The sequence below is a fragment of the Vulpes vulpes genome, chromosome 5, assembly GCF_048418805.1.
Source record: "Vulpes vulpes isolate BD-2025 chromosome 5, VulVul3, whole genome shotgun sequence".
NCBI lineage: Eukaryota > Metazoa > Chordata > Mammalia > Carnivora > Canidae > Vulpes > Vulpes vulpes.
This window is the reverse complement of record NC_132784.1, coordinates 91,171,253-91,197,053: the sequence shown is the minus strand read 5'-3', so window position 1 is coordinate 91,197,053 and position 25,801 is coordinate 91,171,253. Positions and strand designations below refer to the sequence as shown.

The window sequence follows — 25,801 nt, the reverse complement described above, 5'->3', positions numbered from 1 at the left end:
GCGCTGCCGGTGGGACGCGGTGGAGCCCAGGGCCTGGAAGACGCAGGGGTGACGCACTCCGAAGGGAAGCGAAGCCAGACGGGGGCCGAGAGTGTGGAGGCAGCAGAGGCCGTAGCGGCCGGTGCCTCTTGCCTTGGTCCCGGCGCCCCGGGAACGGAGGCGGCCCACAAAGGCTGGCTGCACGGCGGGCACCGCTGCGACCACACACACGGGAGAGGGAGCTCAGTCCAGGCCACACACCTGGGACGTGGCTGCCGGTGATCCTGACAGCCTCCCCGCCCTCCCCTGGAGCTCAGGGACGTGTTTGCGTCCCCGCCGCGGCCACCGAACGACCTTCCCCCGGATCCCTTCTTATCGTCCGGCCTCAGCAGAAATGCCACTTCCGCACATCCCTTTGCAGCCCACTTTATTCGCCACAGCGCTGAGACGGCTGCCCCTGGCTCCTTGCCCTCACGTGCGAGTTCACGCTCCCAGAGGGCCGGGAACCAGCGGTCGGCGGGTCCCGGGGCCGCAAAGTCCTTCCCACCTCGCTTTTCCCCCGGACTTGCACTGGTGCTAGGCATCCAGGGGGGCGTGCGTGGGGAGTGGGTCCCCGTTAGCTTCGGAGGCCGCTCGGCCCCGAGGTCGAAAAATCACCTAGTAGGACCTTTGAACCTCGCGCTCACTCCCCGGCAAAACACTCAAGTCCCAACCAGCTGATCCAGGTCTCGCCCCCTTAAGGAACCTACAGCCCTGCCCCCGCCCCGCGGCGCGCGCTCCCAGTGCCGGCCTGCCCCGCGCGCAGCCCTGGCCCCGCCCCGCGGCGCGCGCTCCCAGTCCCGGCATGCCGCGCGCGCAGCCCTGGCCCCGCCCCGCGGCGCGCGCTCCCAGTCCCGGCCTGCCCCGCGCGCCCAGTCGGGGCGGAGCGGCGGAACTCCGCCCGGAGCCGGGAAGCAGCTCCCTTTCCCTCCGGCTCGGCGCCATGGATCCCCGGGTGGTTGCGGATGCTGTGGAAGCGGGCGAGGAGGACGTGATCATGGAGGCTCTGCGCACGTACAACCGGGAGGTGAGCGCGAACCGTGAACGTGCTTGCACGGAAGAGGTGGGCCGGGCGGGGCTCGCAGGTGCGGACCGGGGCCTGCGGGCGGCGCGCGGCGGAGGGTCCAGGGTCTGCGCGCACGCTGGGGGGCGGGGAGAGGCGGGGGGGGGGGTGCGGGCGCCTGGGGCGGCCTAGCCCGCTGAGCCTCCCCGTCTCTGCAGAACTCCCAGAGCTTCACGTTTGACGACGCCCAGCAGGAAGACCGGAAGGTGGGTGCGGACCGAGGGCAGGGGGCGGGGGCGCGTGGCCCCGGGGTAGGGGGCCTGCTGGAGCGGCTCTTCTTCCCGCCCACAGAGGCTGGCGGAGCTGCTGGTCTCGGTCCTGGAGCAGGGTTTGCCACCCCCCCGCCGCGTCACCTGGCTGCAGAGCATCCGCATCCTGTCCAGGGACCGAAGCTGCTTGGACCCTTTCACCAGCCGCCAGAGCCTGCAGGCCCTTGCCTGCTATGCCGGCATCGCCTTGGAGGGGTCTGGCCCGGAGCCTCTGGACATGGACGTTGTCCTCGAGTCCCTGAAGTGCCTGTGCAACCTCGTGCTGAGCAGCCCGGTGGCACAGGTGCTGGCAGCAGAGGCCCGCCTGGTGGTGAGGCTCGCAGAGCGCGTGGGGCTGTATCGCAAGAGTAGCTTTCCACACGACATCCAGTTCTTTGATCTGCGCCTCCTCTTCTTGCTCACGGCACTTCGCACCGACGTTAGGCAGCAGCTGTTTCAGGAATTGCGGGGAGTGTACCTGCTGACTGATGCGCTGGAGCTGACCCTGGGAATGAGCCCTGACGAGAACCCCCCGGAGCTTCTTCCTCCCCAGGAGACCGAGCGGGCCATGGAGATCCTAAAAGTGCTCTTCAATATCACCTTCGACTCCATCAAGAGAGAGGTAGATGAGGTGAGGACTGACCTGAGTAGGGCTTAATGGTGTGGACGCTTGCTGGCTCTGTTTGCCTATAGCGAACTTGCGGTTTTCAGGTATCAGACGGGGAGAGGACGGGAAGAGCTCTCAGCCTATCGGGAGGAGGCAGGGAGCTGTACATCATGTGCAGGGGCCTTCAGACCCTGTGAGAGAGGCAGAGGGCATACCTGGCACTTGCAGCCTGGTAGGAGGGCTGTCTGGTGCATGGAGAGGTCATGAGCAGGGCGCTAGAGTAGGTTGTGATTTTTATCCCAGGAAGATCTGGTAATGGTCTTGGTTAAGGAAATGTTTTCAAGGCTATGTGGGGGAGGACGAGGGGTTGGGCACACAGTAGAGAAGATGCGTGGTCCGTGCATGTGATCCCAGAGTGGGGCCTCCTCTCACAGGAACCCCTTTCTTTTTGGTCAGGAAGATGCGGCCCTTTATCGGCACCTGGGGACCATTCTGCGGCACTGTGTGATGGTCGCTGCTGCTGGAGACCGCACAGAGGAGTTCCACGGGTGAGGGTGGGGCCCGTTCGATGGAAGGGAAGTGTGCTCAGGGGTCTAGACAGCGGTTCCCACCCTGACTGTCAGCTAGGCTTCCCCCTGGAGAGGCTTCACCTACAGGGGTGGGATTTCCATCAGTGTGTGTCTACGGTAAGGGGCTAGGGCAAGAGAAACGAATCCCACGAACAGTATGTATGTCTGCAGTGGAGTTAGTAGTAACCAACCACATGGTAGTTAGTAACTGCCGAGTTCTGTTTCGGTGACTTGTGCCTGGGCAGGTTCTGGCGCTCCAGAGATTGTCCGCGGGGCTTCAACCCAGACGGAGCATGCCCCCTTTCTTAGGAATTCACCCCACCGACTATGTGGGAACATCTCTAGGGTCAGTCTCACCCTCAGTACCGGCCTCTGGTTCTGGTCATCAAATCCCTAGATGCTAGTTCAAGTCACACGTGGCCTCTTTAGGGGGCAGCAAGGCTTGTACTTATGCTGGGGGGTCGGACCTATCAAGCCCTCCTCCTGATCTGTCCTCAGCCACACAGTGAATCTCCTGGGCAACTTGCCCCTCAAGTGTCTGGACGTCCTCCTTACCCTGGAGCCACACAAAGGCTCCCTGGAGTTCCTGGGAGCGAACATGGATGTGATTCACGTCCTTCTCAGCTTCCTGGAGAAGCGTCTGCACCAGGTGGGCAGAGGGACCTGACCTGTGGGGTCTTCAGTGGCTCTGACTTTCCCAAGCAGCCTTGGTCACTGCTTTTTTTATGGTCACACTGGTAAGCAGAGTGTGATTCGGGCCATTTCTCCAGCTGCTTCGTGGTCCAGTTTGGCAGAAAACCAGATTCTTCCTCCCTCAGAAACATGTGGCCCCTCCCACATGCACACACTTGAAGGTTTTACCTGTGTTGGTTATCTCGACGGGTCTTCAGAGTCAACAGCGGAGTTTGTGTCTTAGAGCTGTTTGTGGCTCTCTCTAGAGTCCTTGCCTATGCCGTCAGAGCACTAGCATTGCTGTGTGCAGGCAGCCCTCGGGACAAGTGACACTTGTCTCTTGGCATCCCTTGGGGAACCCACCACCACCTCGAGCCAGAGGCTGCCTGGTTCCCATGCCTGCACACAGGACGTTGGCCAGCCAGACCTCCAACCAGCCCCTCTGGGATGCTGCAGAGCAAGATGGAGTGAGATTAGTTGTCACGTTGCTCACGTCCACTATGAGCTGGGTCCCTTGCATTGCACATCATGGTTGTGATTGTCTGCTCCTACTACAACCCGGGGCAGGGGGTGTCCAGGGAGGTCACTGGGCGGGGGGGGAGGCCGGGGAAGGACAGGAGCTCTTTGCTCACTGGGTCCATGAAGCCCACAGGGTAGGGATTTTGTTTTTGCGTTTTGGTCACTATTTTTTGAGGACGGGTCATGTGCCACTGGTGTGCTAACGACTACGAATGTTTTGTATCTTCCCTACGACTTTGGTGTGTGGGTGAGGAGGTTAGAGTAGATGAGTGGCCCCAAGTCCCAGAGCACACGAGAGCCCTAAGTGCAGTTCCATCCGCGGCCCCTTGAGGCTCCCAGACGCCCAACGCCCACTCTTGGCCCCTCAGCTGACTAACTGTGGTAAGGCGTCTTCCTGAGCGCCTCCTGCCAGGACCATCCGGTGTGCGCGTGTAGCCCCCTGACCTCAGGTCAGGTGGGGGCATAGCCCTGGTGACAGAGGCTCCTCTGCAGATGCACCGGCTGAAAGAGAGTGTGGCCCCCGTGCTGAGTGTGCTGACGGAGTGTGCTCGCATGCACCGCCCGGCCAGGAAGTTCCTGAAGGCCCAGGTATGGGGACTAGGGGCCAGGATGGAACCCTGGTCAGACCCCAGCCGCTCCAGGCCCAGGCTGAGGGACGACTGCCTCCCAGGTGCTGCCCCCACTGCGGGACGTGAGGACTCGGCCTGAGGTCGGGGAGCTGTTGCGGAACAAGCTTGTTCGCCTCATGACGCACCTGGACACTGATGTGAAGCGGGTGGCCGCAGAGTTTCTGTTTGTCCTGTGCTCTGAGAGTGGTGAGTGCTGGGATCTGCCCCCACACCTGCCCCTCGGCCACCTTCACACACTGACCTCTGCCCTGCCCCTCAGTGCCCCGATTCATCAAGTACACGGGCTACGGGAATGCTGCCGGCCTCCTGGCTGCCAGGGGCCTCATGGCAGGCGGCCGGCCTGAAGGCCAGTATTCGGAGGACGAGGACACGGACACAGATGAGTACAAGGAAGCCAAGGCCAGGTGTGTGCCCCTCCACCCTTGGCTGCCCTCACTTGGCCTGGTCCCGGTTCCCACACCCACAGGGTCCCGCAGGGTGAGTGGGACGGGATGACAGATGGGTCAGAGTTTGGGGAGTCAGACCCTGGTTCTTGGTATCAGGTTATTCCATTGAGAACATGGGGTGCAGGAGCCAGGCAGTTAGGGGACCAGCAGATCCAGGTGGCAGGAGCTGGTTCACTGCTGCTCCTGGAGGGAGGCCCCTGCAGCCTCCTTGCTTCTTGCCATTCCTAGGAGAATGGGTTTCTTGGCAGTCCAGGCCCAAGCAGGATGTGTAGGACTCCACCCACCCGGGGTAGCTGCCTCTTGTTCTAGAGAGTCACTCATGCATTCCCTACGCCCCCTCCCCTGGGAAGCAGCATAAACCCGGTGACCGGGAGGGTGGAGGAAAAGCCGCCCAACCCCATGGAGGGCATGACGGAGGAGCAGAAGGAGCACGAGGCCATGAAGCTGGTGAACATGTTTGACAAGCTCTCCAGGTGTGTGGTGTGGTGAGGAGGGGCCCCTGGCGGGGAGAAGGGAGAACAGAATCCCAGGCCTGGGTCCAGCCTAGTGAGCTGCAGGGGGTGGGGCCAGTGACGGGCTTATGCAGGGCTGCCTTACTCAGGTCAGGAAAGGATTAGATTTGAGGTTGGTATTACGTTTATCTCATAGATGACATGAAAATTGAGACCTAAGAGACCGTGTAAGGCCCCAAAGCCACCAGGTAGTAGTTGGGACTCAGGCGTGTCTGACACAAGTTCCCACCCTGGCTTCCCTAGTAAACGGGAACAGCTTGGAGCACATGCACAGAGCCAGGGGTGAGCGGGACTGCCCCACCTGCCGGGCCCCTTCCCCAGCCTCACCGTGTTCTTCCCTCGCAGGCACAGAGTCATCCAGCCCATGGGGATGAGTCCCCGGGGTCAGCTGACATCTCTGCAGGATGCTATCTGTGAGACCATGGAGGGGCAGCTCTCCTCGGAACCTGACTCAGACCCCGACTGAGGACAGCCAGGCTTCTGTTCCCCCTTCAGAACTGGTGCTGCTTCCAGAGATGTCCTTGGGACTGTGACCCGGGGAAACCATGTCCCTCTCTCCAGCTCAGAGATCCCTCTCTCTCTTTACCTCCAAAGTTCTGTTAATGATTTGTTTCTGGTCCGGTTTCTTATCTTTAGGACTGTGAGGGTCTGGTCCTGCTGCGATTCTGGGAACTCAGCCTTGATTTCTACTGATGAAGTGGCCTCGGGTGTGTGCCAAGAGGATGGGGACAGAGGCTGAGTGTGGGCACACCCAAGCATGTCCCAGTCTGGCATGGCTGCCTAGAGCTTCCACAGCAAGCAAGTGCTGCAGTTCACAGGAAAAGAGCTTGCCAGAACTGTACACACTAAGGACAGAAACATACATCTAAGGTATGCGATGCTACTTCTGTCCCCACTGAGCTCAGGACTGGTAGCCTCTTCTGCATCCTAGGTCCTTCCTCAGCCGTCTGCTCTAGTATCCACAGCACCCAAGCGCTCACCGCTTGTGACAGTGGAGTCCTGACCTTCCCACTGGCGTAGACCATAAATACATGAGGAAAATGTACCTTGTAAAACCCTAAGTCTGGATTTCTATCACATTCCACAAAGCATCCTAGAAACACCATCTTGGAATAAAGAGTTTCAAGCAGGAGCCTATGTATGAGGAATTAATTTCATTCTTTTCAGAATTCTGCCCTTTTTCTACAACATTAGCCACATCTGTTTTTGAGGAGTCTGTTAAGTGTGCCATGGGCAGGGAAACGATGCCCAGCAGGAGGGACCACACGCAGGGTAGGAGCCAGCGATCAGGGATGTGTGCCTGAGTGGTGCTGTCCAAGCTGGGCCTTGCGGCAACCCCAGCACAAGGGGCCTCAACAGGAGCAAGAAGTGTGGGGTGAGCCAGGGGCCAGCTGAGGTTTTCTCAGAAACGCCTTCCACCACATAGAGGTTATTCCTGGGGGCGTTACTGGGAAGGCCTGCTGGGGAAGCTGAGGGGGAGGCATCCAGGTAGAGTGAACAAGGTACGACGCCCTTCAATGAGGGGTGCTGGGACTCTGTGGGAAACGGCACTAGGCCCCACTCCAGGGTGAATCCAGGGGCATGTTCTCCATCCTTGAGTTATTCCAGTGGGGAGGAATGTCCACACACGCCCAAGGTCCCCTTTCTACATCCATTGTCAACACCCACATTCCCTTTGAGGAGACCACAGTGTTTACTTCATGCCAAAAATGAACAACGTTTCTCTAATTAAAGATAACCCCACAAAAGAGGCCAACAGGCTATAGGACCCTATTGTATTACTTCGGACCCAGGACAACGCCTTGGGAATAGCTGTGGCCACTCAGCCCAAGACCAGGTCTAAAGGACAGAGGCTGAGCCTGCCCTTCAGATGGAGACCTGGACACTGAGCAGATTCAGTCTGGGCTTCCTGTTGGTCTGAGTTCAAGAGGGTCACTGTCAGAAGAAAGCTTTTGTTTGGCATCAAGAGCTTCAGATTGAAGAGTCAAACAGCAGAAAGATGCCGGCAGCTTGGCACCCATGATTGGGGTGGCCCACAGCGTGAGCAGAACATGACTCGGGCAGCCTCACACTCTTCCTCAGGTCCTGGTTCAGCCAAAATTGTTTACTCAGAGGTGGGCAGGGACTCCTTGGAACTGTTTCTGTTCCCAGGAGGGGTGGGGGACCAGCCATCATCCTATCCGTCCCGTCCATCGAGCTGGAACATGGAGGAGAAAGGGAATCAGTCCTGCAGATCTCGGCCTGGGTTCCAACTATTTAATCAAATAAAAGCTTTTCTGCCTCTGCCAATGCTGCCGTTGAGCCCAAGTAACACGACGCCAGCGGGGCTGGGCGGCAAAACACAGGGCTTCATTTAAGTAACCAGGTGAGATGTGCTGAAGCTCACAAGCTCAAAAATAGGCATTATTTGTGGAATTAACCCCAAGGTGGACTGCAGCTCATCCCTCGGTATTTCCTATTGGATAGCAACTTTTCGTATGCGTAAACCAAAGCCAGAACCCACTTTACATAAAATTATAAAGATTTTAATTACATCTTCACATAAGATTATAAAATCGCACAGACCAAAGTCTGTAGGACTTCTTCCAAAAGTCCTTGGGGGCCACTTGGAAATAGGACGTCAGAGCCAGGAAGCTGCTAGGTGGATCTGACCAAAGCACCCGCTGCCTGTCCTCCTGATGTGCAAAGTATAGGCTCCGGAGCTACCTGCATTCTCTACTTCCCTAAAATGATCCAGCAATGTAACTTTGACATTTATAATGAGATAAGGGGTGATACTAGCCTACATCTTAGCCATTAGAGCCAAACTCTGGAATGGAGGAATAGAAAAAACAGCAGCCACAATGTCTAAAATGTGTGGAAGTCTCCTGGCCTTAGTAAGCCTTATATTCTTTCTTTGGTTCAACTTGGTAAGAAAGCAGACTACAGCCAGAGGCTGGGGGCTTCTGCCTGGAAGGGTGAGGGGAAGGCCTGACCCTGGACCAGAGACCCCTGCCCCCCTGGGCGGTGTCACATGAGGATCCTCGGCAATGACTGGACTTCGAAAGCTTAATGCTGCCTCCTTTAGAAAATCAGCACTCACGCCAGGGCCACGCACGCTAACCGATTCTCCTGGGAAACTTCACTTGGAACAGGTTTGGAATCTCAGGAGCACCGAGCGTCTTTGGCTTTGCACCCACAGCGGACTGATACGGGCCAGCAGCTCTCGTGATCATCACAGGAACGCCTTCCCAGGGTGGGCTTCACCCCACACCAGCACACACAAGTTCAGCTCCTCAAAGCTCATCTCCGAGCCACACTCAGCCCGGAGCTAGCTGCTAGCGGTGCTTTAGAGGACCCAGCCAGTCTGCCCGCACCCAACTGCAGCTCCGCCGCAGGGGAACAGGCAGCCAGCGTCGCTCTTGTAAGCACACGGACAGCCTCGGACAGTGGCCAGGACTGGGTTAACACCGATGTGCGCTATTCCTGTCACTGTCTTAGCCAGCCAGGGCTCCACATCAGGGGCACCTGGACCCCAGAGCAGCGAAGACCCTGCTTGCAGTCTGTACCTTTTCAGTTTCCTGTTGGATGAGGTCCTGCAGCTCTTCTCTCCAGCCCAGAAGCTCCACCAGCCTTTCCACGCTGTGAACCACATCCCCCAGCTGGACCACATCCCTGCTGCGAGGACACCAGGCAAAGGGCCCCACCACGTCCCGGTTGATGAGCAGTCGGGGCACTGAGCTCCGCACAGCCTCAGACAAGCTGGCGAAAGGTTCTACCTGAAAAATTGCCCACATGTGAGGAGGCCAGCACACACCCTGTCCTCCAAGCCCCGCAGGACACTTCATGCACAGCCTAAGGCTTTGAAAGGGCAGCTCAGACCGATGGTAAGGCCTTGGATACAGGGCACATACACCACCATTTCCTTTCTTCTAGTCACACAGCCTGGCCGGGCTCTAGGCCTGGGTCCCGCTATGCCTCTGTCCATGTCCTTCTGCTTCCCACACGTCCTGGCCTCTACGGGTCTCCCTGCCCAGGCGCATCTGGGGTCCAGCAACTGCGCCCTCTCTTATCTGTCCTGCCCCACCACACATGTCTCCTCCCAGCAGCATCTCGTCTGTCTGCCCTCGCTCCTTGGGAGCAAGGACCTGGGCTCAGAGGGGGCTCCTGGGGCGCCCACAGGGGTGGATGCCCCACCTCTGCACACTCTCCACCATTCAGACTTCTAGGGAGTCCCAACTCGGTGCCTTTGGGCTGCTTCATCCAGCTCCCAAGTGAAATTTCCATTCAGGAGCAATAATATAAGAAAGAGATAATTGAGACTGGCTTATTATCTGGGAGGAAAATGCTCAATTCCTGCCTTCGCTGAAAAAATTTCGGGTGAGTGAAAGAAATGTTACATGATTTACATGTAAACAAAACAATTCTTAAAGAAAACTTAAGTTTTATAAGTAAAGGTAGGAAAGGACTCTTAAGGCCTGATAAGTCAAGTCAGATGAGACAAAGGAAAGTCATGATAGGTCTGACTACATAATACTATCACATTATTATCTACATAAAAATACGACGTAGAAAATAATTTTTAAACCTCATCACCATAAACTGCAAGCATTTTACAACATGTGACAAATATTGCTAATTACTAAACTAATTTTAAACATTTTATATCATTTATGGATTTATATTGCTAATTTAATGACTAAGAAAAAAAAAAGGATGAAAATGAGCAAGAGATACAAATATGCAATCCAAAGAGAATACAGTGGTTAATAAAACATGAAAAGATGAACTTCACTATTACAGAAATGTGAGATCTCCCTCTCCTCCTCCCTCTCTCTCTCTCTCTCACACACACACACACACACACAATTTCTAGCCAAATCAGATGGATAAACTTAAACACAGGTAATGTTTGCTGTTGGGGAGGATGAGGAAAATGGCCACTCATATACGACCGGTGACAGTTTACGTAGTGTATTTTTCTGGAAGGTAACTTCTCAGTATTTACTGAGGTACTCATGTGAATGTGTGAACATATGTACACTTGGGTTATTCACTACATCATTATTTTTAATATAAAATCTATATACTTTATTTTTGTTGCCCATCAATAGAAATTTGCTTAGTTATTCATCCATCATCCCTTATCATAAAACTCTGCGGGCTGGGTATGTTCCAGAATTCAGAATATTTCAGATTTTAGAAAACATCATTTGGTTTACATACAATTATTATGTCACAACTCAGTGGGATCTGGAGGAGCAATTAATAATCAAGTTTATTGCTGAGTATTTCTTCCACACAGCATATGAGATGAAGTTGGAGCAATACTGCAGATTACTCGGTGCTAGAGACAAGCACTCTGATTGGGGGGTCCCAGCAGGGACACTGGGCGCTAACAAGGTAGTTGGTCTCTATGCAGGGTGCTGCCCCACCTCTGGTTAAAGGTCACCACAAGGTGCAGCAGAGAAGCTGTGAGGACACCGCATAACACTCGCGGTGCTGGAGGGGGTGGAGCCCTCCTTCCTTCGCCCTCGATCTATGTGATGTATGAACACTGCCCTCTGTGGCGTTACCTGGCCACCCGCCATCGCCACCCGGACCACCACCTGCAGGGTCTCCAGCAGCTCTCCCCGCCACAACACCCGCGGGGTCAGGGGTCAGTGACCCTGTCACTGTTGCCCTCTGCTCACTCACTCCATGTGGCTGTGGCCACTGCGCAGTGCCTGCTGCCAGACACCCTCAGCTGACACGTGCATCCCCTTCTGCCCTCAGCTCCGGGGTCCCCTTCCTGACAGTCATGGAAACCAAGCTGATGTCCCAATCAGTTCCTAACCCTTCCCAGCCTTCCTGTCCCACTTGTTATTTCACCCATAACATGTGTCAGCACCTAACACTGTGTCACGTGCTTGCAACATTGTACTGTCTGTCCAAGGCCCTACAACAGGGCCCGGCACACAGCGGGCGCATTTGCTGGATGAATGCACCTAACTCTAAGCCTCTGTGGCCAACCGGGGCCCTGAGCACAGGCCTTTCTGGCGCTTCTGCTCCTCGGCACCGGCACCCAACCAGGCAGAGCTCATTGCAGGGTCACGTTTGTTGCTCTTGTCACATCCCGAGCTTCAGATCTAGAGGTAGAGCTTCTAGAATGTGTCCACAGGTGTGTCCTAGGTACCTCAAACACAATTGTACAGAACTGAGCTCAGAACCCTCCCTCCAAATACCTTGTTACCAAAAAAAGGCCTGAGTGCCCACAGACACACCCAGACCACTCCATCTCCTGTCCCCAAGTCCAGCCGTTCTTCTCTTTGCCCTCTCTCATGGTCACATGATCTGACCGGGCCCACAGCCTCACCTTCATGAGAACCCACCTCCCAGGCATCTCCTTCAATCCCCACTCCCCAGCGGGTTCTGGGACCTTGAGCACTGGCTAAGCCCCTAGCTCAACCACTTCAAGTCCACCGCTTCTAGCACAAAACCAGCCTCTGTGATGTGGCCTGGTAAGTCGTCCTGCCCTACTCTCCAGGTCCCTCCTTTCTCCCTTCCCTTACACACCCTGCCCCACCCATGCTGATGGTGCCTCCAAAGCTGAGCACCCTCCCTCTTCCCCATTCTGCCCAGACTGCCAATCCCTTGGCCAGGAATACCTCTGCTTCCCGACCAGTTGAACCTACTCATCTTCCGAAGCTAGGACGCCAGATGTGAAGGCTCCAAAGAGTAGCTGGTGCCACCCCCAGCAGCCTCACCTCCTCGGCCCTGTCCTTATAGCCTCCCCTGCCCCCTGCACACTCAGTCCACCACTGGACCTGCTGACAAACCTCCAGGGAGGTCCCGAGGATGAGCAGCAGATCTGCCATTGGGAAATCAAGTACATGCAGCAGGAACCTCTGAGGCAGTGTCTCCCCAAAGAACACGATGTCAGGCTTCACAACGCCAGTGCACACTGGGCAGCGGGGGATCTTGTCCATGCTCACGTCGGCCTGTGCAACACACATAGACAACAGGCCAAGAACAATGTCACGACATACTCAGGCTGCCAGACGGGAGGGTGCGGGGTGGGGAGTGCACTTGCTGTGAGGAGCACAAGGCGACGTATGGAGGTGAGTCACTAGATCGTACACCTGAAACTAATGTAACACAACACTGTACGTTACCTAATTTAAATAAAACTTAAAAAGACTGCTTTTACTAAGAAATTTTCAAACATTCACAACAGCCGAATAATGAACCCAGATTTGGCATTTATTGACATTTTGCCAATTTTGTTTCAATGGTTCCCTGAAACTGGGGACACATTGGAGTATTTGAAGGTGCATCTTGAAGAGCCCACGATATCTAGCACATGTAACGCCAGGCTGTGCCCTTCAGGGGCTTATCAGAGACATTCAGATGCTAAGGAAATACTCAGTATGTGACACAGTCCTCAGGAGGTACTCTGCAGGCATTTGGCCTACACTAGACATGATTCAATGAGAAAGCTGGTATAAAGTTTGTCCCTGATTGAAGTGATCATGACATCACCCTAGACCTGGAAGGCATTCAAGCAGGAGCTGTAAGCAGCGTTGCCACAGACCACTAGCTTGCAGGCCAAGGTGAGGTAGACGCAAATCACTGCTCTGCCCTAAGATGCCTGTGTTCATGTGCTGGGCTGGGTGTCAAAGGAAGGAGCCTAAGAACGAGGACACCAGCTTCCTAAGACAAACCTTCCTGGCCCTGTCTTAGCAAGCTGAGCCCAGCCAGAACCAGCAGACACAACAGACCAAGGAGACACTACTCAGAGACTTCAGATACTATTAGAGACACAGTAAGGCCATTTTGTGTTTAATTTTTTTTTTTTAAAGGGTTTGAAGTATCTGTTGGGGATAGAAAACTATAAAAAATAATGTAGTGGATTTGAAAAAGAACCAAAGAGAACTTCCAGTAATAAAAGTAACAAAAATTAAGAAGGCATTATTGTGATGAGCACTGGGTGTTGTATATAGGTGATAAATCACTAAATTGTACTCCTGAAACTGATACTATGCTATATGTTAACTAACTAAATTTAAATAAAAATTAGGAAGAAAAAAATGAGGCAAGTAATTCAGATCTGGAAATGAGCCCACAGCTGATTGAGGTTTCGCATCTCATTAAACCTTTTTCCAAACAAAAAACAGTAACAAAAATTAGCACTCAGTGTTAGAACCTTATTTTATACAACAGAATAGAAGGTTGGTAAACTGGAAAATAGATCAAAAGACATTATTCAGAACACAGCACAGAGAAGCAAGATGGAACACACAGAAGAGCCACGGGTAGGAGCGTGAGGTCTCATGGGAGTTTAAGTAGAGCTCCACAAGGGAGGTGAGGGAGTGGAAGATGCAATCGACATCTGAGAGGCAACAGCCAGGGATTTTTCCACTAATGATGAAAACCACAGATTCAGAAAGCCCTATAAATTTTAAGCAGAATAAGTAAACAAAAGGAAATCCATATGGAGAGGTACCCCAGTAACAGTGTAAAACTCTAAAACTCCAAAGACAAAGAAAAAAAGATTTAAAAATAAGCAGAGAACAGATACAAACTGATTCTAAAGTTTATATGGAAAGCAAAAGACCAGAATAGCCAACACAATATTGATGGCAAAGAACAAGACTGACACTATCTGACTTCAAGACTTATTATAAAAAGCCACAGGAATCAGGACTGTGGCTCTATTGTAGGGAGAAGAATAGATCAGGGGAACAGAACAGAGAGGCTGGAAGTACCCTCACACAAATACAGTCAACTCTTCTTTGACAAAGGACCAAATCTCATCTCTTCAACAAATGGTGCTGGACCTTATGAAAATTAATAAAGGGAAACCCTGCTAATGTGGATTCAGGAGGTCGGAAGGAGCCCTACTGCTCAAACATCAATCACACGAAGAAGTGTGAACTACAGACCCAACAGAAGAACCCTCAACAGGAAGAACCATCAACGGCAGGTCCCAACAGGGGAAGATGTGCACCTCCCCCCTACAACAAATTGGCTACCCCAGCGATCAGCTGGTGAGACACCATCATTCCCCAGACCTGTCTCTCAAGCCCCTCCCTACTCCTTCCTCTCCATCAAATGTCCCTCTCCTTTGTTGTTTGGACGTGCCTACGGTTTTGTCATAGCTTGCTTGTCCCAAATTACAATTTTCCACTCTCCTGAATAAACCCATTTTGTTGGTAAAATAGCTGGCAGTGTTATTTTTAAGGAAAACGTTACCTGGTGTCAGAAGTGGGACGCAGGCAGCTACCTCCAGCGGCTCTGAGGCTGGTGAGCACACACACAGGGCCAGTCCCCACAGACCTGGTCAGGCTTGCTGCTCTCTTGCCGGCCCTGGGGTTTGAGAATAAGTCGTCTCCTGGACGTGAGCTTCACTCTCTGTTCTGAGCTCTCCAGCCTTTATTCAGGACCTGTTTTAAGGCTTTGTCCTTCCTGAGAGTATTTGTTTGGCCTTTGGTCTGACTCCTTTCTAGAGCTAGGCTGTTCCTACTGGAACTGTGCCATTTAGACATTGTTCTCTTCCCTCTAGAGAAAAGCCTCTGGGAAGTGGGATCCCAGCGATCAAAATGCTGTGAGGACGGCCTTGCCCCCACACTTCTGGGACCTCAGCCAGTTCTAGGTTTCAGAATGGTGGTCCCTCCTCGTGTGCATTCTTAACTAAATGGACTGACTCAACCAAAAGGCATTTACAACCTCAACAGCCATCGTGAGGAACCTCTCATCTCCCCAAATTGACTTTTCTCACAATGGAATTGGACAGCCATGGCTGGAAACTTGTCAACACTGAATTGGATGCTTATTTTAATTGGTACCTCGAGGCTTCCAAACATTTTTAGGATTCAAAGTTTGTTTGTCTCAGTTAATTTAGAATTAGTATTTTGCAAAGAGGCAAACAACTGTAAGAAGTCAACGGGGCTTCTGAGGCCTCTTCCCCTTCCCATCCTCTTTGTCTCCTGACAGGTGTGGCCACCTTATACTCGGGCCCTGCCTCTGGAGCCTTTTCCCTCTTCCCTTGGCACTGGCCCTCCCCTCCCCTATACCCATTCCTCCTTCTAATCCTTTCACTGAGCTTCCCTTTATCTCCAAACCTCTCCCCACCCCTCCTCTCCTGACCCTATTAACACCTACCCCTCTAAAGTAAACTCTGCTGGAGGTCCAAATGAACGCCAAATGGCTTATGCTGCCCAGACCAAGGCTGAATTTGGAGCTGTACTGAAACAATTTCCCAAAGTGACTGAGGACCCTATACGTTTGCTGAAGATTTAACACAGTTATTCAAACTTACTGATCTGATTTCTCAGATTTGTATCAATTGGTCCACATGCTTGCTGCTGAGGGTCAGACCAAACACTGGATGAAACCAGCTCAATGAAAAAAAAAAAAAAAAAAAAAAGAAACCAGCTCAATGGGAGCACCCTGAAAGGGATTGAGAGAAACAGATGCCTAAGTTTTGGCAAAGTGCTAGAACTCGCTAGAAATCTCCACCAAAGGATTACAGTACCTCTTCCTAAGCCTGCTTACTGGACAGGATTCAAGCTTGTGCAGAAAAGCCTGATGAAAATGTTCATGACTATACAACTGACACCACACTGTCTTCAAAGAAAATTCTTCCTTTAGATGCTAAATCCACCCAGGTAGCCTTTAACTGTACTTATTAATGAGCTGAACCAGCATCTTATGGGAAACTGTACACTCCAGGTTTATTTAATTTGGCAAACCACCTCTCTGGCATCCTAGATGAGTCACCTAAAAGAAAGACCACTATCATTCTCAATTTTCACTCTAGTAAATGGAGGCCTCTAAACAACCAGCTCCCCCACCCCAGCTCCCCCATGCCAGCTCCCCCCACCCCACTTGTTTCTGCTGCTTTTTAAAAAAGATTTTATTTATTTATTCATGAGAGACAGAGGGAGAGGGGGAGAGGGGGAGAGAGAGAGAGAGAGAGAGAGAGAGGCAGAGACACAGGCAGAGGGAGAAGCAGGCTCCATGCAGGGAGCCTGATGTGGGACTCGATCCCGAGTCTCCAGGATTAGGCCCTGGGCCGAAGGCAGGCGCTAAACCGCTGAGCCACCCAGGGATCCCCTCTGCTGCTATTACACAGAGCAAGAGTTGCAGCAAATGACTTTTCAGAGATAACACCAAAGGCACAATTCATGAAAGAAAAATATATTAGACCTCATTAAAGTGAAAAACCCTGCTCTGTGAAAGACACTGTCAAGAAAATGAGAAGACAATATTTGCAAAGAAGAAGAAAATATTTACAAAAGACATCTGATAAAGGATTGTTATCCATAATATACAAAAAATTCTTAAAACTCAACAATAAGAAAATGATCAACCTAATTTAAAAATGGGCCAAAGACCTGAGTAGACAGCTCACCAAAGATGATGCATAGATAGCAAATGAGCATTTGAAAAGATACTCCACATCATATATCACCATGGAATTGCACATTAAAACAACACAATACCATTACACACCTATCAGAACAGCCAAATTCTAGAACATGGACAAAACCAAATGCTGTGTGCTCTTATTCACTGCTGGTGGAAATAGAAAGTGGTACAGCCACATTGAAAGGCACTAAACATGCACCGACCATACAATCCAGCACTCATGTTTCTTGGTATTTACCAAAGATGCTGAAAAGTCATGTCTATGCAAAAATATCGCATGTGGATGTTTATAGCAGCTTTGTTCATAATTGCCAAAACACAGAAGCGGCCAAGATGTCCTTTAGTAGATGAATAGATAACTAAGGCCCAACCACACAAGGGAATATTATTCAACACTAAAAAGATGTGAGCTATGAAGGCATGAAAAGACGTGGAAGAAACTTAAAGGCATCTAAGTGACGGAAGTCAGTCTGAAAAGGCTGCATATGTATGAGTCCAACTCTGCAATTCTGGAAAAGACAAAACCATGGAGACAGTAAAAGGATCAGTGGTTCCCCAGGGTTGTGTAGCAGGGGTTAACTGATTAGTGGGTACAGAGTTTTCCTTTGGGGTGATGAAAATGTTCTGGAATCAGACTGAGATAGTAGTTGCATAACACTGGGAAATATATTAAATGCTAATGAATTGTACACTTTAAAATGTTTAATTTTATGGTTATGTGATTTTCAGCTCATTAAAAAATAAAACATATGCCTCATCAATATTTCATAGTTTCATCTTTATTTAAGATTTTCCAGTCTATCCTATTCTGATTGTAGAAACCCATCCTACAGAAACATCCCCAGAAGTACACAAGGGTATGAGCACAGGTATAATTGATGCATTAAACCTAATAGTAAAAATAACAAACATCAAAAAATACCCCACAGTAGGTGAATGGCTACATGATAACACTCCGGTTACTAAAAATAGTAAGCAAAGCTGTAGTTATTGAGACAGACATCCAGGAAGTTTTGTTCTATAACAAAGCAGGTTGTAGAACATTAACCCTAATAATCCTATTACTGGGGAGCCTGGGTGGCTCAGTCGCTTAAGCGCCGCCAACTCTTGGTTTCAGCTCAGGTCATGATCTCAGGATCAGTCTCTGTGTTCAGTGGGAAGTTGGCTTGAGATTCTCTCTCCCTCTCCCTCTGCCCCTCTTGCTCATGTTCTCACCAATAAATTTTTATAAATTTTAATAATCCCATTAATAAAAAAATTGTCACTGTGTAGTGTAAGGATACAGACACGGCCATGTACGTTTAGATACGCCTTTTTTTTTTTTTTAAGGTTTAGAACATTATACACTAAACTGTTAAGAGTGGGCTATAGAAACTCCCTATAGGTTGAAGGGAGATATGTTTTTCCCTACATATTTCTTAATTTTTTACAAGTGTGTATTACTTTTCCAATCTGAAAATAAAGAAAAGCACTCCACAGCTTTACAGTTCTGGTGTCTTCCAATACAATGCTCAAAAATGTCACTATTCCAGATCACTCCCACTGCAAAGTGCAGAAGGGAGAGAACCGTCAGCGTGACAACTCACCCAAATGTCCTTCCCTGAGGAGGGTCTTCGGCAGACAGTGCACGTGGCGGAGGCGAAGGATCCATGAGCTTCAACCAGCTTTGAGGCAGGGATCCCAGATACTGAAATTCAAACCAAAGCTAAGTGCTGCTGGCCCCAGGGTGGGCGCACAAGCCCCAGTGCATAAACTCTGAACTTGGCAGACCCCAGAGGGAGTCACAGCCTTCAGTGCAAGCCTGGCTGTCCGTGCCTCCCCCACCTACAGATGATGTCCCACTGACCAGAATGAACACCAGGAATGAGGGCTTCCAGACGGAGCAAAATTACGGTAAAACAAAGCCTGTCAACAAGTTTGCTATAAACTCAGATAAAATTACATCTGATACCTAGGGAAAAATTACCTATTCCATAGAGACCAAGCAAAAGTGAAAAAACTATACAGGGGCACCTGCGTGGCCCAGTCAGTTGAGCATCTGACTCTTGATTTTGGCTCAGGTCATGATCTCAGGGCCGTGGTGTTGAGCCCCAGGCAGGCTTCACACTCCATGCTCCACGGGGAGTCAGCTTGGGGTTTTCCCTCTCCCTCTCCCTCTGCTCCTCCCCCGACTCACATGCACGCATGCTCTCATACTCTCCCTCAAGAAAACTATATAAAGACAGTAGCTTCCAAAAAACTGCAGAAAAACAGAGGTAACTTTTTGTGACAGTTCCCTGTTCCCACTGCCAGCCACTGAGCTGTGTGTGGGCAAGCAGCCCCAGCCACAAGTGGCTTCCACTGTTCCCGTTATTGTCAAAACCTCCATATGCTAAAGCCACAGCCAGATGCCCCCACCTTCCCACAAGGCCTGTCCTACTCCATCTCCAGAAAAGATCATCCCCGTGGGGTATCCACTGCTGCCTATATAGTTCCAAGCTGCAGAACCCTTCCAGCAAGGAATCATTTTCCTGGAGTCCAGGAATGACTCCTTTTTTCAAATCACAAGATGCTAAGTCAGCTCTAACAGCACCCATCAGCAGCGTCGATGCCCATAAGAGAAAGGCTCGGTGAGTGTCTCTCTAAGATGCAGCGTCTGTGAACTACTGGTTGTGGCTGCTATCGACACAGTCAGAAATCATTACACATCCTGTTTGATAATACTAAGGCATTAATAGTGGTCTCTCTGTGGACAATGGCATCGTAATTATATTTTAAAAGTCTTGGGGCAGCCCGGGTGGCCGAGCGGTTTAGCGTCACCTTCATCCCAGGGTGGGATCCTGGAGACCCGGGATCGAGTCCCATGTCGGGCTCCCTGCATGGAGCCTGCTTCTCCCTCTGCTACTCTCTGTGTATGTGTGTCTCTCATGAATAAATAAATTTTAAAAATCTTTAAAAATAAATACATAAAAGTCTTTATCTTCTAGAGATAACCAGTGAAGTACTTATAGACTATCTATAGATTAAGTTTATGATGTCAGGGAGTTGCTTCAAGATAACCAGGGGTGAGAGAAAAGGTGGGGGTAGGAAGACACAGATAAAGCAAGGACTGGCTATGATGAAGGCATGGGGGTTCATTACATCCCTCTCTTTATTTTTATGTGCTCAAAAAATGTCATAATAAATTTCTTTAAACAAAATCACCCTACCAGATTAGCAAAACTAGAAGCTCCTGACGTCAATTTTAGTTCTGTCCAAAACTCACAGCCCAGCAACTATGCCAGAACATCAGGTCCACCAATGAGATCCCAACAGTGACTCTTAGACACATGGTGCACTTTTTGTCAGGGACAGTGGCATCACTAGTTGGCTTGAAATCAACTAGAGGACAGGCACCCAAGCCTTCTGTGCAGAGAGGAGGTGGCGACAGGCGGAGAGCTCACCTCTCTCGAGCCCGTCGATATTCTGCGTGTAGAGCCGCAGAAGCAGCCCCTTGTCGTGGAGCAGTCGGAGGAAGTAGTGTATGATGTTGGGCCTGTAGTTCTTAAGGTACAGCTCCTTGGCCAAAGTGAAAAAGGGCTTGGGGTTGTGAGAGAAGAAAGCCAGCTCAAAAACAGCCTCGGGGTATGGGAGGTCATACTGCTGCAGGTTGCTATAGAGGCCGCTCCCGGGAGACCTGCGAAGAGGAGCAAGAGGCTCTGAGCCCTGAAGAAGAGGCAGGGCCATGAGGCAGACCGGGGTGCCAAGGGAGGAGCTGCTGGGCACCTGAAGTCCGGAATGCCGCTGGGTGTGCTGATGCCAGCCCCCACCATGACCAGCACCCTCTGGCAGGCTCTGGCTCGAATCAGTTCTGCTATATCCTGCAGAAAAAGCTTCTCCTTCTTATGGTCACCTCCGCTTCCAAAGATGCTTGAGGTTCTAGTGGAAAAAGATATGGGTCTTCTTCCGCCTGTAATGCTGACAGAAAAAGAGAGTGGCCAGGTGACCAGGGACTGTCAAGCTCATGCTAGCCCTCCTACCACCCCCAGCAATGAGAATGATAAGACACCTCCCTCCTGCGCCCCAAAATGACCACTTTTCTCATCATGGGTGACTACTGGGTTACAAGAGAAAGAAGTGTCAACTCAGAAATCAAAACTTATTTGGGAGCAAAAAATTCAGATTACTTGGAACTGTGCAAACAAGAGATGTATCATCTCTTAATTCCTGCTATCCAGTGCCAGCACTAAGAGAACAAGGGTCCACACCAAAGGTGTAGGGGCTTAGTGGGGGCTCTGGGTGTGCTCTCTGTAGAGACATACACTGCAGCATACCCGGGATGTGACAAATACACAGTGACATTTAAAGAAAGCCAATGTCTCAGACTTCACACCAAATATCATCAGGAGGAAAAATGGGTTCTAGAGACCATTCCAGAAAGAAACACTCATGCTCTGACTGCAGTGGGTAAACTCAGCTCAGGTTCTCTCTGCAAACCACTGGAAGGTTTCTCAAGTCACCCCCAGGAGCCAGGAGCCGAGACGCTCACAAGGCTATGGTATTAGGGACATTGGATGGTCTTCTGTAGGAAAAGAGAGCAAAACACAATGAACAAATCACAGGCTTCAGCAGGACCTCAGGACTTATAAAATATGACTCAATAACCAGGAAAGCAACAGGAAGAAACAAAAGTAGTATGAGGAACACAAAGCCTGTCTCGTCTCTGAAAATGTCCCACTGCAGTGAGTCTGCAGCCATGGGAGGTATGTGTCACTAGAGCCTCACCTCATACAGGCCTGGAAGGGCCTCTGGGCTTACTGCTCTGCTCTTAGGGCCCCTGCCTGGCGTCTGACCACGCTGCACGACTTCTTCATCTCCTGTTATCATGCTGGCAACTCACCCAGAGTTCAGGACTGCCAGCTCCACTGCACAGGGCGCCTTTCTCACACCCCAAAGACTGGCAGCCCCCATGTCCATTCTTCCGGGAGAAGGCCGTTGATGACCCTCCCCCAGGACATCTCTGACTCCAGTATAGAGACTCCTCCACCCTGATGGGAAAAGAGATTCAACAAATGGAATTGACAACCCTCCTCAAATGAGTGACGAATCTAAAGTGAATACAGACATAAAGACAGGAAACTGACAGCACTTCTTTTACTCATTTGTGATGCAGGCAAGAAATAAGCACCCTAAAAGCGCATTGTCAGATACACATCAGAACAATTCAGGAGTATGAATCTTCTAGAAGTATGGCCCCAACTCACTCTCCTGTTTGCTCCTTGTCTGTTGTATTCCTTTGCTCCTTACAGAACCGGCACTGCAAGCTCTGTGCAGACCCACCCAGTGGACACACGGTCAGTGAGGCTTTCCCTGAAACTCTCTGCTCCCCACCCTAACACACCATATCCCCCCCCCCAGTGACAATTCCAGCTCCATGCCCTCTTATATACCCCCTTTCCAACCAAATAAAAGGGCCCCCTGGTTCTTGTCTATGTCTTAAACCCAGCTCCCTCTGCCCTGAAAAGACCTTTCTTCCCCCTCAGTATGTCCAAATCTCCCACAGCCAAGGCCAGGACCAAATGCCACCTCCTTCGTGAAGCTGCTGCTGAACCCCAGTGAGCAATCACTTTGCCCTCATTTGATTCCCTGCTTCTTCAGGGAGGCTCACATCCCTCCCTTCCCGCGGTGGCCCTGCACGGCACCTCACACACTCTACCCTGGGGTCAGGTACTTGCTGCTCACAGCCCACTTGCTTCTGGGTTGCTGCTTTGCCCACCACATAAAGCATCATCTTGGTTTTCAAAAGAATGGATTTCTGAAACGTATGTACCAGAGAAAAGGGAGGAGAACAAAGGAAGGTGCGCATGCAGAGCCAAAGGAGTCAGAGCCCTAGCTTGCTGCTAGTCTCACCAGGTCACTCACACATCCCGAGCCTTGGCTGCTAGTGCCAAGAGCAAGAAATGATTCTCACAGTCTTGCTCAAGAAGACCTATAGCTATAGATCTTTTCCTCAGAAAGTATAGGAAGTACACACAGCACGGAAAACAGTGCCTCCCCCTTCTCCTCCCCACTCCTGCAGAGATGCCCACAGACCTTGAAGAAGTTGTGCTGCATCAGAGATTTCCGTAAAAGCACCTACCAAGCAGTTTTTCTGAGTGCAAGTTTCTAAGTCTCCAAAGGAGATTTTCTAGTGAAGACTGGCTGGATGGTCAGGAAGAGAAGGTGCTTTGGCCACAGCCACAGCTGTTAAACGCCCCATGTCACTCAGCATCTGGAACAACCCTTCCCCTACAGTCTTCACCCAAACATTTACTGAGCTCCTCCTACATGCAAGTTATTAGGAAAAACATAAAAGGAATTAAAGGGAAATTGTGATATTGTGATTTATAATAAATACGTTTTTGATCTTCATCCCCAAACCCTCGGAATTTCGAAGATCAAAGGGCACATCTCTTGCGACCATGGCTGGTCTCTTGTCCTCAGTTGCGGAGATCCCCCAGAGCTGTGGAGGTAAGGTGGGCTCCCGTCTTACGTACCCAGCCCCTACCCACCCCAGCTGGGTATATGTTCATGAGGGGACTTTGGGAAGGTCCTAAGGATGGGGGCTGGGGGCCAGGGCCAACCAACTGTGATTGGAGGGTTGGAGCCTCCATCAAAACTCGGGGGGGGGGGGGGGGTCAGAGGGCTTCCAGGTCAGTGAACCGCCTGCCCAGGCCCCTGGGCCCCGAACTCCAGGAGGCAGAAGCGACCAGGGACCCCTGCAGACCTCACCCCATGTATCGCTCCACCTGGCCTCTCATTCAGTCAATAAAACTGCAATCCACTCGGTCAACTGGTCTCCCGAGGTCTGTGAGCTGCTTCAGCAAATGAACGAAACCAGAGATGACCCTGAGGACCCGGCTCCATAGCCGGTCAGTCGGAAGCACAGGAGACAAGCTGGTTGGTGTCTGAACTGGGGGCTGTCTTGTGGGAGTGCGTCCCTCACCCGCGGTGCTCTCTAGACCGGAAGACCGGAACGGGGTTCACCTGCTGGGACACCGGTCAGCGCAATAAAGGGCCCTGGGATGAACAGAAGATCGCTCGGCATCCCTTAAACTCCTCACCGGTACTTGTAGTAGCTGTAAGACGGCATCACGCAGATGCACCGGTCCTGAAGCATTAATCCGCTGCTGCGCACCTAAGGTACTTTAACCGCTGTGCGCCCACGTCATCCCCACGCCCGCGTTCGGTCCCCAGGCAGAACCGGAAGAACGGGCGGCGCCGAACGCGCGGCGGACACCAGCAGGGGGCGCTCCCCCCCCCTTCCCGCAGACGGAGGAAGCCGGGCTTCGCGGCGCCGGCAAGAGGAAGGCGGGATCCTCCAGCACAGGCGCCCCAGCCGGGGAGAGCCAGTCAGAGCCCAGCCAATGAGAGCCCAGCCCAGCTAGTGAGAGCCCAGCCCAGCCAATGAGAGCCCAGCCCAGCCAGTGAGAGCCCAGCGCAGCCAGTGAGAGCCCAGCACAGCGGGGAGAGCCCAGCCAATGAGAGCCCAGCACAGCCAGTGACAGCCCTGCCCAGCCAGAGAGCACAGTTCCACCGATGAAAAGCCACTACACTTCCAGCTCCGTTTATTCCAAAGGATCTTTTTTTTAATTATTCCCAAGCCCCACCCCCTTCTTCTCTAAAAGAGCATTTCGGTCCTCTGTTTCGGGAACTCGCCTACGGTTTTGCCATAGCTTTCTTCCTTGAATGGCAGAGAACTGAATACTAAATACATCTATTTTGCTGGCATAATAACAGGTTTATTTCTAAGGTCAACAGCAAGGATCCCAAAATGTACAATTACTGCATAGAAGGGTATGAACATATGCTAGTAGAAGTATTAATTGCACATTTATTGGGGGCAAAAAAACCCAAAAACGTATGTGCGCTGAGGCTCAGGAGTTCCACTACGTTTATCCAAAAAGTGGGTGTAAACAATACACCCGAGCATTATTTGTAATAACTAATTTCAATAAAAGGAAGATTAAATACATCAGGAAACCTCAATCGAATGGAATTTTACAGATCACCCCCAACCTGGGACGGGATGGTGGGGCATCCTCAGTTTCCCGCAGAGACAGGCAGTGGGAGACTCCGAATGGTCAACGCCCAAGAAGTCCAGGCTCCATCTCGACCCCTCTCTGCGGGGACAGAAGCAACAGGTCCCTCTTCCCTAACTGTACACTCCCCCCATAAGGTGAGGCAGAGTCTGGGGAGCTCTTCGTTGGGGTAGATCTGGTGGTTCGAATAAAAACAGTCGTGGGGAAAAAAGAAGTCTACAGATTAGTGTAAACGACTGAGGAAGCATTTATGTTTTGAGATGAAAGCAAGCGCAAGACCTACTGTCTAGTAGAACCAGCGAGCTGCACTCCAGAATCCGAGTGTCAACAACGAACACACAAGTGCGGCCTGTGCACATGCAAAACGCCGTAGAAAGCAGCCAAGCGCTGCCACGGTGACCTCTGGAACACCCCGGGCGCGTGACAGTACTTAGCTCCTGCAGGTTCTTGGGTCCCACCGACCGCGCGAGGACAGAGCCGAACCCCGCCGGCTCTGCAAGCCCGGCCCGCGCCCCCCTCGCGGCTGCCAGCCGCCGGGCCGGACCGAGGCCCACTCACCTGCCGGGCCCCAGAGCCCGAGGGCCGCGAGAGCAGGCCGAGCGCACCGCGTCATGGCCCCGCTCCGCCGCCGCCCGCCCGCAGCCTTGACCCCAGGGCGCAGGTCCGCCCCGCCCCGCGAGCCAGGCTGGGGCGGACGCCAGGCGAGGGTGTCTTCCTAGCCGGTCGGGCTCCCGCCTCTCGCCCCGGAGACCAGAGCAGGAGCCTGCGTGTCCCTCCCCGCTCCCCGTCCGTTTCCGCCGGGCGGGGGAGGCGCACGCTCGGCGGACTCCCGCCCGGCATCACATCTTCGGCGGTCCTCGCGACGCTCCGCGGAAGCCAGTCCTACCGAGGCCCCCACGGAGGGAGAACGTCGGCTACCACGCCGGGCGAGGGCCGGGCGGCCCGAGGCTCTCGAACCGCCGAACCGCTCGGCCGGCGCGCGGGAAACCGGGCCAACCGCGCCCGGAATTCCCTGCGAGGCCGCGCGCGGTCACCCCGACAACCAGGGGGCGCCGCCGGACGCCGGGGAGCTCCCGGCCTGCCCCGCG

The 25,801-nt window shown here is 52.2% G+C and overlaps 2 protein-coding genes across 28 annotated transcripts; one reads left to right on the top strand and one right to left on the bottom strand.

Annotated features, from left to right (window-relative positions):
- The first annotated feature begins 819 nt into the window (after positions 1 to 819).
- Positions 820 to 6,415, top strand: RIC8A (RIC8 guanine nucleotide exchange factor A). Of its 3 annotated transcripts, XM_025991472.2 has the most exons (10): positions 820 to 1,045; positions 1,240 to 1,287; positions 1,373 to 1,960; positions 2,393 to 2,484; positions 3,004 to 3,154; positions 4,189 to 4,284; positions 4,367 to 4,511; positions 4,585 to 4,729; positions 5,125 to 5,244; positions 5,629 to 6,415. In XM_025991472.2, exons 1-10 carry the CDS (start codon positions 824 to 826, stop codon positions 5,747 to 5,749), a joined length of 1,728 nt encoding a protein of 575 aa, XP_025847257.2. In that variant the 5' UTR covers positions 820 to 823; the 3' UTR covers positions 5,750 to 6,415. The 3 variants fall into 3 exon arrangements, with proteins under 3 accessions (XP_025847257.2, XP_072615346.1, XP_072615347.1); XM_072759245.1 differs by lacking the exon at positions 4,189 to 4,284; XM_072759246.1 differs by lacking the exon at positions 5,125 to 5,244.
- A 7-nt stretch (positions 6,416 to 6,422) lies between these two features.
- On the bottom strand, positions 6,423 to 25,777 carry SIRT3 (sirtuin 3). Of its 25 annotated transcripts, none has more exons than XM_072759249.1 (10): positions 25,272 to 25,409; positions 23,404 to 23,661; positions 22,772 to 22,955; positions 21,533 to 21,680; positions 20,419 to 20,610; positions 20,097 to 20,329; positions 18,261 to 18,361; positions 12,081 to 12,242; positions 8,832 to 9,041; positions 6,423 to 7,480 (listed from the first exon to the last, which is right to left on the bottom strand). In XM_072759249.1, exons 4-10 carry the CDS (start codon positions 21,607 to 21,609, stop codon positions 7,460 to 7,462), a joined length of 996 nt encoding a protein of 331 aa, XP_072615350.1. In that variant the 5' UTR covers positions 21,610 to 21,680; positions 22,772 to 22,955; positions 23,404 to 23,661; positions 25,272 to 25,409; the 3' UTR covers positions 6,423 to 7,459. The 25 variants fall into 25 exon arrangements, with proteins under 25 accessions (XP_072615350.1, XP_072615349.1, XP_072615352.1 ...); XM_072759248.1 differs by having other exon boundaries at positions 23,404 to 23,658; positions 25,272 to 25,396; XM_072759251.1 differs by lacking the exon at positions 22,772 to 22,955.
- Positions 25,778 to 25,801: the final 24 nt, after the last annotated feature.